The sequence below is a fragment of the Hyperolius riggenbachi genome, chromosome 1 (genome assembly GCF_040937935.1).
Source record: "Hyperolius riggenbachi isolate aHypRig1 chromosome 1, aHypRig1.pri, whole genome shotgun sequence".
In the NCBI taxonomy this organism is placed as follows: Eukaryota; Metazoa; Chordata; class Amphibia; order Anura; family Hyperoliidae; genus Hyperolius; species Hyperolius riggenbachi.
The window spans coordinates 146,373,939-146,393,122 of NC_090646.1; the positions used below are offsets into that span (position 1 = coordinate 146,373,939).

Consider the following 19,184-nt stretch of genomic DNA (forward strand, 5'->3'; position numbering starts at 1 on the left):
GCTTTGGTAGGGATCAGACAGGTGGTCAGCCATGTTAGGCAATCTACCATAAACAGCAATAGCACACCAAGGCCCGCACTCCAGATGCGGATAACAGATAAATCTATAGCATTGGGAGAAAGAAACGGGTCACCAGGACCCCTTTAGCTTCCTACACTGATATAAATTACGGTAAGCATCATCGTCTGGAGTGCTGGTCGTTGTGTACTATAGGAGACTAAGTCGACTCATTACAACATTTTTTCAGCTTCTGGGTGAAAACTGCTCAATCCAGAGTGTATGCAAACTTCAGTAAATGAGTAGTGAATATACTCCAATGTAAGCAGATTGAGGCATAAAGCAAGCATCCCCCTTCACCAGAGTGAAAAGGTAAAAATGGATGGCTCAACTTCATACTGAGAAGAGCCACCAAACCAGTGGTTCCTCATCCAGGCATAGCGCTAGTAATGGCATCACTAACAGAGCCAGTGAGGGTGGCGATTTTGCTATCTGGACTGTGACGGGTACAGTTACCTTCATGCCACTTTAGAGCTTGCTCTACACAGAGATCTGATCATTTAAGCCAACACAAAATTAAATCTTGAGCAAAATGATAAATGAAAGGGGACCTGAGGTGAGCTACATATGGAGGCTGACATTTCCTTTTGAGCAATGCACAACCACTGCCTCTAATACATTTAGCTATAGACCAGGGATGATAAAAGACATGCAAATATATGCAATTTGAAAATGGACCAATCAAATTAAACCCAGCTTTAAACTGACTGGTGCATATTGAAGCTGCATATATTTGCATAAAAATTTGCAACAACTCGGAAGTATTTGCATCTCTTGAATCATCCCTACCATAGACTCAGAACAAGCATGCAGATCAGGTGTTTCTGACCAGAACAGCCACATGCTTGTTTCAGGTGTGTGATTCAGACACTACTGCAGCCACAGATCAGCAGGACAGCCAGGCAACTGGTATGCTTTAAAAGCAAATAACTATGGAAGCCTTCATATATCTCTCAACTCAGGTTCCTTTTAAAATCAATTTTTTTGAGACTTGTCAAAATTCTCATCTGACTGTATGTTGAGAGAAGTAATAGTAACTTATAAATGATTCATTTATATCAGTGCAATCAGAATTATCTATATGTGGTGAAATACAAAGCATGGGTCTCTGAAAGACAGAATAGTTCAAGCAGAACCTGAACTCAGAACTTCCTCTCTGCTCTAAAAAATAAGCAACAGCATAATAATCTTTAAAGAAAAAACATTTTTGTTACAAGTTACAGAACTGCTGCAATAAATCTGCAGCGTGTCCACTTCCTGGTTTCATGGAAGCATAAAAAAGGGTTAATATCCTGTGTTAACATATTAGCTGTATCTGCAGTGGACTGCCAAATTTCTGTGCTGACACAGCTGAAAGACCAAATTACACTTGTGATTACTCACAGATAAGGGAGGATTAGAAAAGCTCATCTCTGGAAACACATACAGGGTGCATTTCTCTTTGTTTCCCTTGCGTCCTGTGCAGGAGTTCAGGCCCACTTTAACATTCATTCTGCTTTGCATGTAGAAGGCAATATAAAATGGTTCCAGGGAAATCCCACAACTGCCACCAGAAGGTAAAGGTCTATTGCTTTCCCAAGGCTGTGGTATTATCAGCAATCAGATTTTTATGCCTGGTACACACCATGCAATTTCTTGTCAGATTGACTGGTCGCATCGATCATTTCCAACAGGTCCGATCTGATTTCTGATTGATTTTCCAATCACTTCTGTACAAAATGGATCAGAAAAACAATTGGAAATCAAATCAGAAAATTGCAGAGAGGGTACCAGGCACTAAATAAGATTTCATTTTAATTCTGTAATGGAACAAATACAAAGCTTGAGACAACATCATAAATCCCCACTGACTGTAATAAATGGATCATTTTTCAGAGCATTGAAAGCACACCTGCAATACACAGTATGGGCTCTGTAAGGATGAGTACTCGCTGCTCATCACACCTCAGTGATCCCTTCTGCCTGAGCGCATGCTGAATGTCACCAATGCTATCTGACACGCAGATCACTGACGCAATACATAGTCCATAGTATAAACTACATTCATCAGTAAGCAACTCACATACACAGCCTACAACTGCCAGGCAATACATCATATGCCAAATGACAGCTCCCCTTTACACAAGGAAGACAAACATTACTGTATATGCATCAGCGCAATACTCAAAATAACTAAATACTGACAAATGGTACCAGCCTATTTTATACATCAAAAAGAAAAACAAGAATTACATAAAACTGCTAAACCTGCCAGTTTAAAAGTACATGAATGTAACTATCTTAGGATACTTGTTTAAATAATTTTTGCAGTTCCAGTGTCCCAGCCATGTACTCTGTAAAACGTACAAAACAATGGCACACCCATTAGTACTCTATCGTGTGTACAGCAATGACAATGACAAACCTGCCTGCTGTACACTAAAATCATGCCCTTCATTTGCTGAAGGGAACAAATGCAAGCATGCATCACTGCATAAGGTCTATTCATCGAAGAGTCTAAGTGGCCACTGATGATACAAACTTTTTCATTCAATTTTACCAAATCTATGTAGTATAAGGGTAAATTGAGTGAATATATTGAATAGATAATTTGGGCAGTTTCCTTATATTAAAGGAATACTATCGATACCCAAGTGTTCTAAAATGACAGTGTGCAAATAATGTCTAAGTAGTTGTGTAAACATTTTCCTACTTTTCATGTTAAATATCAGAGGCAAAAGCTGTAATTTATTGAGGGTAGGATTTAGCTATATTGGGACAAATCAATTGCAGAAGGGGTGTCTGCTTCAATGCACAGCCAGAGTTGCATATCAGACTACAGAAAGAAAATATCAAACATATCAAACTCTGAAAGCAAAAACAGTATGAAAAGCTGTGACAATTTGTTATATTTCCTCTGCTCTCTTCAGACACTTCAGTCAGAAACACAGGACACAGGAGCTGCAGCTGTTGGGAGCTCTCTTCTCTGTCACACACAGAGCTACACAGAGTTAACTGATCAAGTGTGAGGGGAATTTCCCCTCTCCTCATGGCTCAGTCAGCCGTCAGTTTTGGCATCAGTAAAGTTTGAATGTATTTTGCTAACAGTAAACAAAGAAGTTGCTACTAAAATGTATACACCAGTACTTAGCAGCACTTCCCAAACAATTCCTGTGTCAATTGAAAAAAAATATGTGAATCAATAGTATTCCTTTAAATAGAAATGGTAAGATTGGATGAAAAAGATTGGATCATTAGTGGCCACCATAAAGGTGGCCACCATAAAGGTGGCCACACACCATACAATTTTTTAAATATCTGTTCAAATTAAGAATTGCAATACATTTTTCTGACTGATTGTAACCACACACCTATGTTCAATTTTTTCCTCAATTATGATAAAAATGATTGGAAACTCAGAGAAAATTGCTAGGGTGTGTCTATCAATAAAATTAACAATCCAACATACACCATACAATCTTTAGTAGAGATTGAAGAGAAATATCTGGCATTCCGGATCGATTTAATTCGAAAAAAACACGGGAAATCTGATCGGATTTTTACAGTTGAATGAAAAAAAAAAAAGCTTTCGATTTTTTTCGAGAGATACGATCGTTTTTATCGAAATACTGTAAAATCGGATCATTTTATTGTATCGTGTGTGGCCACCTTTAGTCTTACATATATAGAAAGAAGAAGAGTACACAAAACTTCTGATTGTAGAAAGGAGACTGGTGAAGTGATTACAGTAAAGCCAGCGGACCTGAACTCAGAACTTCCTCGCTGCTCTAAAAGATACGCAACAAAATAATATTTAAAGAAAAACATTTTGTTACAGCTGATCCAAATCCTACAATAAATCTGCAGTGTGTCTACTTCCTGCTTTCATGGAAGTGGACATATTGTAAACATTCTGTGCCTTCAAATGAGCTTATGTGCCGTGGCAGTCAGCTGACCTATGGGAGAGATAAAATTACAACTTGTGATTAGACACAGATGAGGGGGAATTAACCATTTCACAACTGAGGGGTTTTACCCCTGTAACACCAGCGCTATTTTTACCTTTTAGCGCTGCCTCCATTCTAGTATTTATGTACTATGATTGGTTATTGGGGACTGGAGAGTCCCCATAACCAATCATTGTACTGCAGAGTCGGGGTGTGTGCGCGCGCGGGTCGCGCGATCACGCGCTGCACATTTGTTTACATTACATTGTTTTGAATGAAGACGGCTTCTGTTTAAAGCAGTCTTCATTATACTCGCAATCGGGAGGGTAATTGGATTTAGGAACGCTCGTTCCTAACATCCAATTAAGTCACCTGCTGTGCGGCCCACTCCCAGCCAGTAAATAAACAAGTGCGCCTTTCTCCGTCCCTGGGGGTGAAGCGGTGCACAGAGGGACGGAGAAATTTAGCACTGGGGGGGGGGGGGGGGGGGGTGAAGTGGTTAAACAGGCTAAACTCTCTAAATACACACAGGGTGCATTTCTCTCGGTTTTCCTTCTGTCCTGTGCAAGAGTTCAGGTCCACTTTAAAGCGCTTATCCAGTAAATTTGTTTTATTTACCTATAATATTCTTGTTTATCATCTCGAAAAATGGTGGCAATCATGGGATCACCACTGTGACGTCACACTACAAAAGACCAATAGGTTCTAGCTTGCTGACTGCAAGGGCCTGCCAACCAAAAACAGCTTAGCCACGCCCCACTCCCAACTTCTGATTGGGAGGAGTGATGAGCAGTCGTGTAGTCACAGCTTGAATATTTAGGGCACTAAGAGCGCTTGTGTTTAAAAAGTTAATGTAATCTAATAAGTGATTTCACACTGGAGTCATCAGTTTAAAAAAAATGCTGCATGTAGCACTTTTTGTCGAAAGTATAGGAAAGTAAAAATCGCTTCAAAAATTGTTTGACAAAAATTGATCTAAAAATCACAAAGCACTTTTTGGTGAAACAGCCCTAAAGATATTTAGGAACATTTCTAACCAGTTAAATTACACTCACATTACAGGGAGGCATTAGTCTAGTTGTCTATTAGTCACTGCAGTGAGCAAGTTTAACAAAAAAACTGAATGGTCTACAAGAGTTCACACGATTTTCATTCTTTTTTTTTAACAAAACTGGAGTTGATATAAGAAGAATTACTAAACACAAAGACATATCTTACAGTCCAGGTACTGGAATCAATACAGAGAGAAATAATCAGTCCAGGCAGAAACAGTCTGCAAGACGCACAATCAATAATGACCTTTACAAACATGAAGTAAGCACTGTGATTAAAGTGTAATTATTGCTCTTTAACAAAAGAGCATCATAAAGTATAAAACCCTGAAAAGGGGTCTCATAGCTTCTTGGTGACAGATGGTCAATGTGGTGGTCATGCCATCCATTTCACCTTTTCTTTTATCCAAGAGGATGTACTCAGTTTCTTTGAGGTTCACGGTATTACTAAAGTGTGTTACTATCAATATGAAAATCCAACATGTGTATGTACAGTACTTATGTGGACATTTCCAGAATACCAAAAGAAGTGAAATATAAAGTGGTTTAGGGCCGGTTTCCACAGAGCCAGCGTGCGTCTTGCAGGACCTACGGGGACAGGGCCGGTGATAAAAGGTATGCACCTGAATCGCTTAGCCGGGCTATAGGGGGTTTGGGTGTGTGCTGTGGGAAACTGCAACATGCCAACCAGAATGGCACCGTAGTGTGATTCTGATGCCAAGCCATTGCCCGCCTATGGCAAAATTTCCCTGACTCGCTTGCGGGAAAAAGCTGCAGATTCGGTTGATCTTTGGACGAGATTTTTATGATCAAATTGTATAAAAAACTGCACCTTGTGTGTGGCGCAAATCTTTAGTAGACTGGAAAAGGAAAAAATATCGATCCGGAAGTTGGATTTTATCATTGATTTGGAATGTAAAACCTTCTTAAATTGTTCTGTTAATGGGAACAAATCGATAATTTCTTTCAGATTAGTTTTGACCATTCAAATCACATCAAAAGCATCCTTTTGTGAAGGTAAAGTATCACACACAACCCCAAATCGCTCTTATTATTATTAGGCAGGAGACAGGACGTAAAGCCAGGTACGCACAATGCAATTTCCTGTCGACTGGTTGAATCAATAATTCCCAGCATGTCTGATCTGCTAGCGATCGAGACCTGCATCAATTTTTTGCAGTAGTGATCTGGTTGTATTCCAGTGTGTTTGTTTACGGAGCCCAAGTTATCAGTTGAGATATGAGAATGATTCTGTACTCCCATATGGTTTTTATAGGCTATTTGCACACATGTGGTGTCGCATTAATGTACTCTCCCCTGCCACAGCTCATCCCATTAGTCTCTACAGTACCACAGTACCCGTGGTGTGATCCGATGGAAGTGCTTCGGGCACCGCATGGGAAACACAGAAGCTGCAGTGCGTTACCCTGTAATTCATATGCTGTTAAATTAGCTTCTATGCACCTAAAAGCGAACATTATGCTTTTTTGTTTCAAAGATTTTTTGTGTGTGTGTTTGGAGCAATTTTAACATTGCCCTAAATCCTGAGCTAGGCTGGGGAAGCCCTAATCATCTCCTAAAGTGGGATTGTCACCAGAGCTCCGTCATTCAAGCAGGGATGTGCACGCAATCTCCTGCAAAACCACGCCCCAGGACTTGACGCCTTTCAGCGTTAGTCAGCCCTGGGGCTGCCACTCTCCAGATGCCGATCAGTGTTAGGCGGTCCAGAGGGGGTTAAAGGGGAACTTCAGTCTAAACAGACCTATTGTCATTAAGTTACATTAGTTATGTTAATTAAAATAGATAGGTAATATAATCTCTTACCCACCCTGTTTTAAAAGAATAGGCAAATGTTGGTGATTTCATGGGGGCAGCCATCTTTTTGGTTGAAAGGAGGTGAAAGGGAGCATGAGACACAGTTCCAACTGTCCTGTGTCCTGATCACCACTCCCAGCTGCGTGCGCTAGGCTTCAAATTAAAAAAAAAAAGTTTACACCAAAACAGCAGAATGAACAGCAACATCAGAAATCCCATCATGCTTTGCATAGCATCAGGGGAAAAATGCCCGGGCAGTTTTCTTCCGTGCAGCTAAAAATGAGGCTTGGGTAAGAAAAACAAAGTTCTGATGCTGGGAAACGGTTAAAGAAGCACCAAGCCTTTTCAGTGCTGCTGAGTAGATTTTTAGTCTGGAGGTTCACTTTAAGAGAAAATAAATATGGAAGCCTCCATATACCTCTCACTACAATTGTCCTTTAAAGGAGCGTGGATCGGGAGGGGGGGGGGGGGGGGGTTGGCCCTAGAGCTGCACAGCCGCACTCGCGGCCAGGTGGACTGCGCAGCCGGAGGAAGCGGCCATGTTGCGAGAGGCAGGAGAGCTCGAACCGGGCCGTGGGGTCGGCAGCCGGCCCGGGGGGCTAATGAGCGGGGGGACCTGGCGGATCGGCACGGAGGGCGCGGACGGCGTCCTCCGTGCCTTAAAAGATGAGGTAGGTAATTTACTTTTTTTGTAATTTACCCTCGTAAGTCCTTTAAAGCGGGAGTGTCACCATAAAAATCAAATTTCAAAAGCAACTGGTCTGAGTGTATTACGTGATAAAGATGCTAATCCTGCATTCAAAACTTTTTCTGCTGTTATGGTTTGGAGTGATCACATACCTTAGAAGAAGTGGCCCTTTAAGTGCCATTGCCAAACATGCTGGGGGTCTTTATCTATAATATAATTCTCCTCTTCCCTTTAGTTCCACCTCCTTCTAATGACATAACACATTGCACTTCTTAGTATAGACCTCAGTGGAAGTGTCTGAAGACTAGGAGGAGGGCGGGTAACGAATACACAATTAGCAAGAGGAGAAAAAAGTGAGGGAGGAAACAATGTCAGGAGGTCAAAGGTAACAAAGATGGAAACTGCCTAGAACAGGATTCTCTGCTTTTCCTTTGTAAAATGCACAGGAATCGTAATGTGGACAGTGCAATACATCTGTTATGTAAGTAGAACTAGTATTTATCTACTTCTATATGTGTGTTTTTTATTTCTAGGTTAGCATGGGTGTCACTTGCACTTAACCTCCTTGGCGGTTCGGGGTAAGCCGCGCAGGAGGTTTTCTTAGGCCCTGCTGGGCCGATTTCCGTAATTTTTTTTAGCTAGCTTTTTGCTCGCTGCGCCAGCACACCGATCGCCGCCGCCCCGCGCTCGATCGCCGCTATCCGCGCCCCTGTAGAGCCCCCCCCCTAGACCCCCGTGCTGCCTGGCCTATCAGCGTCAGGCAGCGCTAAGGGGTGGATCGGGACTCCCTTAGACGTTACGACGTCCATGACGTCAGTGACGTCATCCCTTCTTTGAACGGGATTTCCTGATCGCCTATCGCCGGAGGCGATCGGCGGGGCTGGGGGGATGCCGCTGAGCAGCGGCTATCATGTAGCGAGCCCTAGGCTCGCTACATGATTTAAAAAAAACAAAAAAACAAAAAAAACGACAGCGCTGCCCCCTGGCGGTTTTTAATATACCGCCAGGGAGGTTAAAGAAAGAAAGAGAAAGAAGTTGTGGAATGATGCTCATCAGTTGGGTGAGCAGAAGTTCCTGAATCTCTCTGAGAAAGACTTCAGTTTTCATTTGGTGATACATACACACATTGATTAGATCTTGCATTCCTATGATTAACCATCACCAGATAAGCCAGGCCCAGTCACTATGTCAGACGCTGCACTGGCAGCGTTATTATGCTCGGAGATAGAAAAAAAAAAATCTTCCAGAATGTGGAGGGTAATGAAAGTCTATCACAACATGGAGAATTTACATAAAGGATAAGCAATGAAATTAGACTTTCCTTTAAAGGGACACTTAAAGAGACTCCGTAACAAAAATTGCATCCTGTTTTTTATCATCCTACAAGTTCCAAAAGCTATTCTAATGTGTTCTGGCTAACTGCAGCGCGTTCTACTATCACCATCTCTGTAATAAATCAACTTATCTCTCTCTTGTCAGACTTGTCAGCCTGTGTCTGGAAGGCTGCCAAGTTCTTCAGTGTTGTGGTTCTGTGATGCATCTCCCCCCTCCTGACCCCTCTCTGCACACTGCCTGTGTGTTATTTAGATTAGTGCAGCTTCTCTCTGCTCTATTATCTTTTACAAGCTGGATAAATCCTCCTCTGAGCTGCTGGCTGGGCTTTCACATACTGAGGAATTACATACAGGCAGAGCTGTCTGCACTCTGCAGGAAGAAACAGCCTGACACTTCAGTGGAAGATAGCTGCAGGGGTAAAGAAACACACAAATGATCTCTTGAGATTCAAAAGGAAGGCTATATACAGCCTGCTTGTGTATTAATGTATTTTCTATGTGTGGACATACTGTACATCAACCTACTTCTTGTTTTGGTGGCCATTTTGTTTATAAACACACTTTTTAAAACGTTTTTTTAACCACTTTTAATGCGGCGAGGAGCGGCGAAATTGTGACAGAGGGTAATAGGAGATGTCCCCTAACGCACTGGTATGTTTACTTTTGTGCGATTTTAACAATACAGATTCTCTTTAAGTCAAACAAAAAAAAAATGAGTTTTACTCACCTAGGGCTTCCAATAGCCCCCTGCAGCTGTCCGGTGCTCTCCCCGCCTCCCTCCGATCCTCCTGGCCCCGCCGGCAGCCACTTCCTGTTTCGGTGACAGAAGCTGACAGGCTGGGGACGCGAGTGATTCTTCGCGTTCCCAGACACATTAGCACCCTCTATGCTGCTATATGGTATATGATATATGCTATAGCAGCATAGATGGCGCTATTGTGGCCAGGAACGCGAAGAATCACTCGCGTCCCCAGCCTGTCAGCTCCTGTCACCGAAACAGAAAGTGGCTCCCGGCGGGGCCAGGAGGATCGGAGGGAGGCGAGGAGAGCACCGGACAGCTGCAGGAGGCTATTGGAAGCCCCAAGTGAGTAAAACTCATTTTTTTTGTTTGACTTAAGTGTCCCTTTAAGATTAACACAATGGAAGAGGTATCCTTGATGACCATATGGGAGACTCATAAAGCAGTATTTACAAGTAGATTTATCAACAACAACAAAATAGAGCCTGGCTGAAAAGACCAGGATATGATTAAAATCTGCAGTCTGGAGAGAATAAACTATCCCTACAAAGGAAAATAAAAAGTGCAACTGGAGTTTTTTGTCCTGGTTCACACTCCGATCACAAAACACAATTGCGATCACACTGATTGCAAAATGCAATTGCGATTTTACGGTGCAAAATTTAAGTCTTTTTTCAGCAATTCTACTGTGAAATCTCTGTTCAAGAGAACGAGAACCACATTGCTATTGCTGCCAAAATCCTGCATGCAGCACGTTTGCGATATCGGCAAATCTCAAGCGTTGCCGTAAAAATGATCCCACAGGGATACACTTGTCAATCGCTGATTATTAGCAAAGCACTGAAACACTCCCCAAAAGCTCCGAGTGTGAACCAGCTCTTAGAGAAGCTGAGAAAGGAGCTTGTTAGAGCTATGATAGAACATTACTAGAGGAGATATTAATATGTAAGATGACATTTTATGAATTTGGCGATAAAGCAGACAAGACGCCAGCAAGAACTATAATTGGGGGGACAAAACCCTATCTTGCCTATTAAAAAGGATTAAAGAGAAAATTATATAGAATATATAACAGAAGATATAGCAAAAGCGATTCGTTTATAAAGTACTAGAAGGAACTTTATATTATAAATGACTCAAGATCGACTCAAAGGGAAGATCTAAAATGCAGCAATATTTTGGACTGTCTTAAGCCTAGAAAACACATGCTATTTTCAATCCAGATCCTATTCTATCAAGTGATCAGATCAATATTCCGTTCTGACATCGATCAGATATAGAAGAAAGATACTGCAATTTTTATCATGTTTGGCTCAGAGTTCTGATTTTTCCAAATGAATGGAATGGACACACATTCGATCAATTTTCAGCCTGTCCGATTTGCTTTTTATCATGAAACAGGTGGATTTTGGAGTTTGGGATTAGTTGTTGGCAATTGGTATGCTGTATATTTTTCCCCCATCTGACAATTTTTTCGATCGGAAGTGAAAATTGTATGGAGTATACCAGACCTTAAGAATTCAAAGATAAATATAAAGACAGCAAAGTAATCAGAGGAATAAGATCTTAAGGGAAGGGTGTTATGATGGTGATTAAGCACGACCCAAGCGGGAAACATTCAGGAACAGGTGGGTTTAGTACAGGCTATTATACAACAGGGATATGTGAGGGAGCAGGCTGATGTTGTAATTTACTTTCTGGTTGTACTCTATGGATGATGTCTTTTCAACCCAAATAACTATGTAACAAGCATGGACAAAGAGTTAGTCATTTAGCAGAGATTTTATTAAAACAAGTCAAAAGTAAAAAGTATTATCAAAAGGGTTCTGCCACTGTATTTAGGAGCATGGAGAGGGGTTAAAGGATATCCGAGGTAAACTCCCCTGTATAAATGGAGGCTCCAGGCATTCTTGAGCAGGAGTCCTTATGCCCACTGCTCCCCCGTTCACCTCCATTCCGGTGTAAAAGCAAGTGTGCCTAGTCGCGGCAGTCGCAAGCGCTGGCCCAGCTTCCATGCACTTCCATGGTTGAGAACATTCTGCACATATAAATACTTGGGCCAGCGCTTACACAGTAGTGTGCTACATGGCTGTGACTAGGCACACCTGCAAGGGACTTTTACACTAAAAAGCAGGGAGATGGAGGTGAACAGGGGAGCGGTGGGCATGAGAACTCCTGCTCATACATACCTGGAGCCTCCATTTATACAGTGGAGGTTACGTCGGGTATCCTTACACAAAATGGAGAGAAGCGGCTTCCCCATTTTTTTTTATTTGTATTTATTCCTCAGCTCTCTTTAAAGTTACAGCAATTACAGTGGATATCATTTTCAGGGGGTGATGTACAGCAGGCTTGTGAGAAACTAGCTTGTTGCCACTGACAGCACAACACACACATTCAGGTGCTCACTCCAAGTCTATTACCTAGTGTTTGCGGCCTTCAGGTCACAGAAATGCGTGAGCAGATTCTTCACAACATCACTGCAGACCATCTTGACAACATCGATGTGGGCGAGCCGGCTACGCAGCTGTCTGGACAACTCCCAAAAGTCATCTAGAAGCAGATGGTAAAGCTGACCATCATCCTTGCTGAGATCTCCATACCATGACAGAATGTAGTCCCGATAGCTGTAGTCAAAGACTGGAAGAGAGAAGAGTACCAAGAGTGAATACCAATCATGCCAAGCCTCTATGGATTGGGCAACATACAGGTGAAACTCAAAAAATTAGAACATCGTGCAAAAGTTAATTTATGTCAGTAATTCAGCTTAAAGGTGAAATGAATATTTGAAATAGAAGATTCATTACATGCAAAAGAGATATTTCGCGTATGCATTTGTTATAATGTTGATAATTAGAGATTACAATTTATGAAAACTCTAAAATCAAAATCTCAGAAAGATAGAATATTGTGAAAAGGTTCAATATTCTAGACTCAAAGTGTCAGCTAATCAGCTAATTAATCCAAAACACCTGCAAAGAGTTCCTGAACCTTTAAATGGTCTCAGTGTACTTCAGAATTACTGACAAATTAACTTTAGGATGATATTTTATATTTATATATAATTTTTTTTCATCTGTATGATACAGAATTATTTTGGCACACTGCACAATAATGTTTCCCTTCAAAGAGAATGCATAATGAAATCAGCTCCTCAGTTCTATAGTTTTTTGAGCAACGTTAAAGCCAGTTACTGAAACCTCGTTTTGTTTTTCCCATCTGACAGATTTATGGTAATTATATTTTACACTGTTCTATTAGATACCACATTTATCCTATTTATTACAAGCTAGTTATCCAAAGTAGCAGATGGTTCTTCTTCTGAACGTGTATTTCTGTTTATAAAATCACTTCTGGCCTGGAAGGAAGTAAAAATGCAGTCTCTAAATTTATAATAGGATTGGAAATATATGACATCAACTGAGATAACCCATTGATTGCCATTACTGCCCTGCAAGAACATAGGCGACCACGAAACACAAAAATTGCTGTGGGCCATGATAAGTTATTAAAAATACCCAACTCTGGTCCAGGGATATTATAATTAGTAACCATTGCACGAATCAAAAAGGAAACAGAATGTGAAATTTTCAATTACGAGAAAGGTATCCACCAGCATTTCTCTAATTAAAGTACTTCTGGTGAAGAAATTACATGGTGCATTTGCATAATTAAATACAAAGAGAACTCTTTGTACTGGTTAATAGTCAATAGAACAGCATGTTTTGAATGTCAGCAGTGAGATGGCCATTTTATCTTTCAGTATTGATTGGTCTAGCCTTCACTGTTCAAGATCAGTTTTAATCTGATGTTGGCTAGCTTTTCTGTGAGTAACCTCAGCTCACATAGCAATTCAGCTGCTGCCCCACAGTGAGAGAGTTGGATCAAGCCAAGATGCCACCAAAATCTCATTTCACTCTGGAAGAAACATACTGTATTTTTTGGACTAGAAGACTCACTTTTTCTTCCCCAAAAGTGTGGGAAAAGTCACTGCATCTTGTATTACAAACGCAGGGAGTTCCTGACTTGTGAACACCTGACAATATGAACCTCCAACCTGCTGCAATGTCAGGGACTCCCTGTACTGTGCCCATGCAGAGGGGGACACAAAGGGGCATAGAGGTGGACAAAAGGAGGACAGACGGGGACACAAGGGGTACAGGGGGGCATGAGGTACAAAGGAGGCATAATCCACAAGATGCCCCTTCACCATGGATGCACCAGGTTTAGTATATATTTTTTCCCCTGGTTTATGTCCTCTAAACTTGGGTATATCTTATGGTCAGGATCACGCATGCCTATGCACATGCATCCCCGCTTGAATGACGGAGCTCCGCTCCATCATCAGTCTCCCAGCAGCAATCACCACTAGGAGACGGTTAGACGGCAAAACCGCCATCTATTTACATTTTACTGCGCTGCGATCTATGGCAGCGCTGTACTGGGGACAGCTGTGTCACTCTGCTGTCCCCTGGAGAGACAAGAGCGATCGTCTCTCGTAGGCTGATGCCTATGCCAGCCGATTGCTGTCATTGACTGGCAGGGGGAGGCGGGAATAAAGAGTTAAAAAATAAGTAACTTTATTGAAAAAATATATATAAATAAATACAGAAAACCATAAACAAACAATACAAGAGATCAGAGCCCACCAACAGAAATCTTTGTTGTTGGGCATAAAAAGGGGGGAATCACTTGTGTGCCAAGTTGTACGGCCCTGCAGTGAGTCCATAAAGCTGCAAAGGCCTAATTTAAAAAAAAATACCCTGGTCACTAGGGGTTGTAAGCCTACGATCCTTAAGTGGTTGAAGGACTCATGAGGTGAACAGGTTAAACTATCTTTACTTACCTGGGGCTTCTTCCAGTCACTAGGAATCCTTTCAGTCCTCCTTGGTGTCCTGCTGGCCGTCTAAAGTTTGCTGACCCATCAGCGGGTCGATGCTTTGGCACATGGACCCATGGCTTCTGGCACATACTGCACCTGCGCAGAAGCACGTGCCCAGTGATGTGGACATGTGCAGTGCTCACATGCGCAGAAGCGACAATGGGTCTGTGATCTTCATGAGCAGCCAGCAGGACACCAAGGAGGACCGAAATGACTTCTAGGGACTAGAAGAAGTCCCAAGTAAGTAAAGATAGATTAACCTGTTCGCCTCGGGAGTCCTTTAAGAGAAATGCGAAGTGAGGAAGCGTCAGAAGCAGTGACATATTTATTATCCCAGCTGGCAGGCTTGCCACTAGTGACCAGAAATGCTGAATCTTTCCAGGAGACGCGCACAGTGATGTTTCCTCAGGAGAAGCACGCTGTCTCCGTGCCATAGACACACACACTGCTATAACCTTCATCTACGTGTTACCCAACCATGTCCAGACTGATTTTATTCTCTTTCCCGAGACGTTTAATGACGGTTTATTTGTTCTTTATTAGCAGTAATAACTTCAATTTAGTGAAGTGCATTTTCCTTCCAACTGGAGGCTATGAATAGTCTAGCGTCAAGTCAAGCGGAAAGAATGAGTCTGTTAGCTTATTTAGAGCAAGCATGTAATTATAATTAAAGCAAGTTCTTGAGGAATTATGAACAGACCTCCTGCCACACTGTTACAAATCCAGAGATGTCTTTTCTGTTCATGTCCTCAGGACAGCTGCGCATCCACTGATTGCTACATGCCATTAGGTATATTGTGTTATTGCTGAACACACTGTGCAGAAATTCTCCAGCATGCATGAGAAGCCCTGTGCTCAATACTGATGGCAGTCCTCGAGCGCAAGCGGTTGTGACCAGTTTATTAACCCATACGCTATGCAAGATTCATCATCAAATACTGTACAGTGTATGGCCTGAATTTTTATTCAAGTCAAGCAGGAAAGCTACATCAGAATTTATCGGTCAAGGACTAAACCCAGATCTCATACGTTACTATGGCTTTACACCAATGGCGTATCTATCATAAGGCTGCAGGTGTTCACAGCACCGGGTGTAGCCAGAGTGGGAGCCGAAGAAACGGCTACCACCATCACACATCAAAGGAAGACAGCAGGCACTCTGTGGGCAAAGGAGCAGGAACGGCTACCACACATCCAAAGAAGGCAGCAGGCATGGCATGCACGTCCCGAGGTAGTATCCCAGCTGCAGCACAGCAATCATTCTCTCTACTCACCCTGCTGCTCTGCACATTCACTCACTGCAGGCTGTGTGTAGCGAGCGAGGAGACACATTGCCCATGGGACAGAAAGGGGTAGAGGTGCTACATGTAGTGCAGGAAGTTAGTACAGTCCCCTGCACTGCCTGCTGCTATGTTCCCGAATGTTACCCAAAGTATGAAAAAAGGTCCCAGGTGGAAGAACACAGTGGCTGAGCACCACAGCGGCACCCCTTGCCATGGCTAAACCTGGCAAGGGGCAATTTAGATTAGCTTGATTGCAGCTAATCTTATTTCTTTTCTCAGCTCTCCCTCACACCCTGTTGTCTTCCCCAAGACCCTTTCCTATTTTCAGATTTTAGTGGCTTCTATTAACAGCATGTCCCTGCCAAACACTGGTGATGTCTGCAGCCTTGATGAGAGGCCTTCCTGCCATTTCTCCTCTCCCACCAGGCTCTCTGTCTTGTGCCACTACCTCTTTACACTTTACACACACACACCACACACACTACACACACACACTACACACACACACACACACACACCACACACCACACACCACACACCACACACCACACACCACACACCACACACCACATCCCCCTCTTTCATATGTCCTTTTATGACTGTCCTCAGAGGAGCTCACAATCTAATCATACCATAGTCATAGTCTAATGTCTTGCCATATTATGTTTTTATATAGCACTGACATCTTCTGCAGCGCTGTTTAGAGTAAAGAGTTTCATAACGGTTAGCTCAGTCCACGTCCTGATGACTCAATTTCCTCAAAAATCCCCCCAAATCTTCAGCAACGCGCTCGGCATTCCAACCTGTAAACCCTCCCATCAAAAAAAAAAAAAAAAAAAAAAAAAAAAAAAAGGTAGTTTTGGTAAAGAGGGGGGGGGGGGGGGGGGGGAGGGAGTGTTGTCTGTAAATAATCAGCTCTGGGTGTCAAATCCCAAGGTGCGCCACTGCTTTACACACGATTGTTGCTCTATTGTGTTCAAGTACAACTACTATCTGGCATAGCATACAATAAGTTTGCAACTTAATATCCGTACAGTTATTCTACCTGCCTTTACCCCAAATTAATATCTAAAAAAAACCTACAATTCTCAGGTTTAAAGCAATTTACCACAATTAGACCGCACGATTGGAAAGCTACATCATGTTTGTGGATGTTAGTCACAGACTATGTAGATTTTCATTTTCAAGGCAGCGGTCCTGCAAATGTCCATAAACGCAACATAGACTTCCTTCCAGCAGCAAGATCCCAAAGCTACACTTTAAAGGGAACCTGAGGTGAAAGATATGTAGGCTACCATATTTATTTCCACGTAAACAATACTAGTTGCCTGTCAGTCCCACTGATCTCTTTGGCTGCAGTAGTGTCTGAATCACACACCTGAAACAAGCATGTGGCTATTCGAGTCAGACTTCGAAAGGACCTAAACTCTTTTACAGGAGAGAAAGAAAACACACATAGAAACGCACCCTGTTTATATTTGGAGATAATTATTATTGTCTTGTTCTCACTGATCTGCTAGTAATGAGCCACTGTAATTCGAGCTGTCATCTCAGTGCTGTTCAGACAGGCTAAATGTATAAACACATGAGTTTAACCCTGTATGTGCTCCCAGCAAAAAATGAAGTAACTACACTTCAGCATCTCTTGAGGAGCTCTGTCAGCTGTAACAAGGAAATGTTTTCTGGAAGCTTATTATGCTGCTGCTTATCTTAGAGCTGAGAGGTGAGAGAAAGTCCTGTGTTTAGATCTGCTTTCAGTCACAGCACAAGATCAGCATACTTGTTCAGGGTCTTTGGCTAAAAGTATTAGACACAGGATCAGGAAAGAAATAAATATGCCAGCCTCCATATTTCTCAGACCTCAGGTGTCCTTTATGCCAGTACACAACTACAAGCTGAAACAATTGTTTGCATGATACTCTGCAGGCAGTCAGTGACAATATTGACAAAGCTATATGTACTGTAAAAGGTGGAGGGGAGGGGGAGAAGCAGGAGAGCTCCCTGCAGTGCCTATAGAAAAGGTTTAGCCCCAAAAAATTTAAAACCGGTGACAGTTTGCTGCTTCTGGGTTTTTTTTTCCACTGAAGGTTCACTTATTCACACTACTACATTTCCACCACAATTTGTCTGGGATTAGACAGGTGTTCAACATGATTGCCACTGAGATTGGAGGGGGGGGGGGGGGGGGGGGGAAGGAAAATTTTGATTTACCAGATCACGAAACGAAAACAAAACAGCACCACGATGGATGTGAGATTTTTCTGCACTCCTATACTTTGTACAGGACTGCAGACGCATGAAATAAGCAGCAGGGCCAACGACTGCGATCGGGCAAAACCGCAAAACTCTCCCATGCAGCTTCCATTATTTTTAAGGAACCTCATATTTTCTGATCTGCAAGCAATCCGATCACAAAACTCTGCTAGTGGTAAAGGGCCCAAAGACAAGAATATTTACTCATGGAGAATGAATACAAAGAGCAGGGAACACTTTGTTTAGATTAAATATCAGGCACAGAACATTTCCCAGTCATTTACATTGACAGAAAAGGTTTGCAGCGAGCTCAATGTAATTCCAGTGATCTATTCTGCAATTTCCTTTTGGTAAATCAGGTCCCTTGTGCAGCAGAAAGCAGTTCCTAGGGCTGGTTCAAACTACAAGAGCTTTTTAAAGGATACATATTTAAAGTGGACCCAAATTAAAAATACAAGATTTCAGAAATAAAATCTAATTTCTAAATTATAATAATAAATAGCAGCCTTTTTTGAGCTGCATGATGACAAATATAAAATATTTTACATTTATTGGAGAAACTCGTCCCTTCCTTTCATATTGCCGGGACAGAATCCGGCAAACTGGAGGAGTAGATGGTGTCCGGCAAAGGAGGAATTGCTAATGGCTGCCACCTGTATAACCCTAGTTATGCAAAGAGAAGGGTGAAAGGCAGTCACTGAAATGCTCATAGGCTTGAAGGAGTGTATATTTATCTTTGTATGTGTCAGAGTGGTGCAACTAAATATTTTGAATTAAAAAAAATGTTTGGTTTCGGTCCGCTTTAAGGCTTTTGCTAATGCAATGCTAATTGCTAATTTTTACAAAATCACATGGCTCCAATATGAACACACACATAAAATAACATTCACAAGAGCTTTTAAAAAAAAAAATCGCTAAGTGCTAGAATATCATTACCCAGGTCCCCTGGCTCTTATTTGATACATCTGCCACTGGTTTTTTTCTCCCCAGTTCTCCTCATACATAACTAATGCAGCCCAATTGGCTGAAGTTTCTTTCACTCCCAGTTTCCCCTCCCACACCTCTGTTCCTCTCTGATTGGCTAATAATTCTTGTGCTGAAAAGCTGAGAAAGTGACTCATCTCAAATCCGATCCATACAAATAAACCAAGTCTG

General features: G+C 42.1%; 1 protein-coding gene across 4 annotated transcripts in view; it reads right to left on the reverse strand.

Moving 5' to 3' along the window:
* SNX25 (sorting nexin 25) overlaps positions 1 to 19,184 on the reverse strand; it is a 217,410-nt gene that overhangs the window by 105,232 nt on the left and 92,994 nt on the right. For all 4 annotated transcript variants that reach the window (XM_068278701.1, XM_068278698.1, XM_068278697.1 and 1 more), the window contains exon 3: positions 12,035 to 12,251. In XM_068278701.1, coding sequence (XP_068134802.1) covers positions 12,035 to 12,251 — 217 coding nt within the window. The remainder of the gene's footprint in view (positions 1 to 12,034; positions 12,252 to 19,184) is intronic.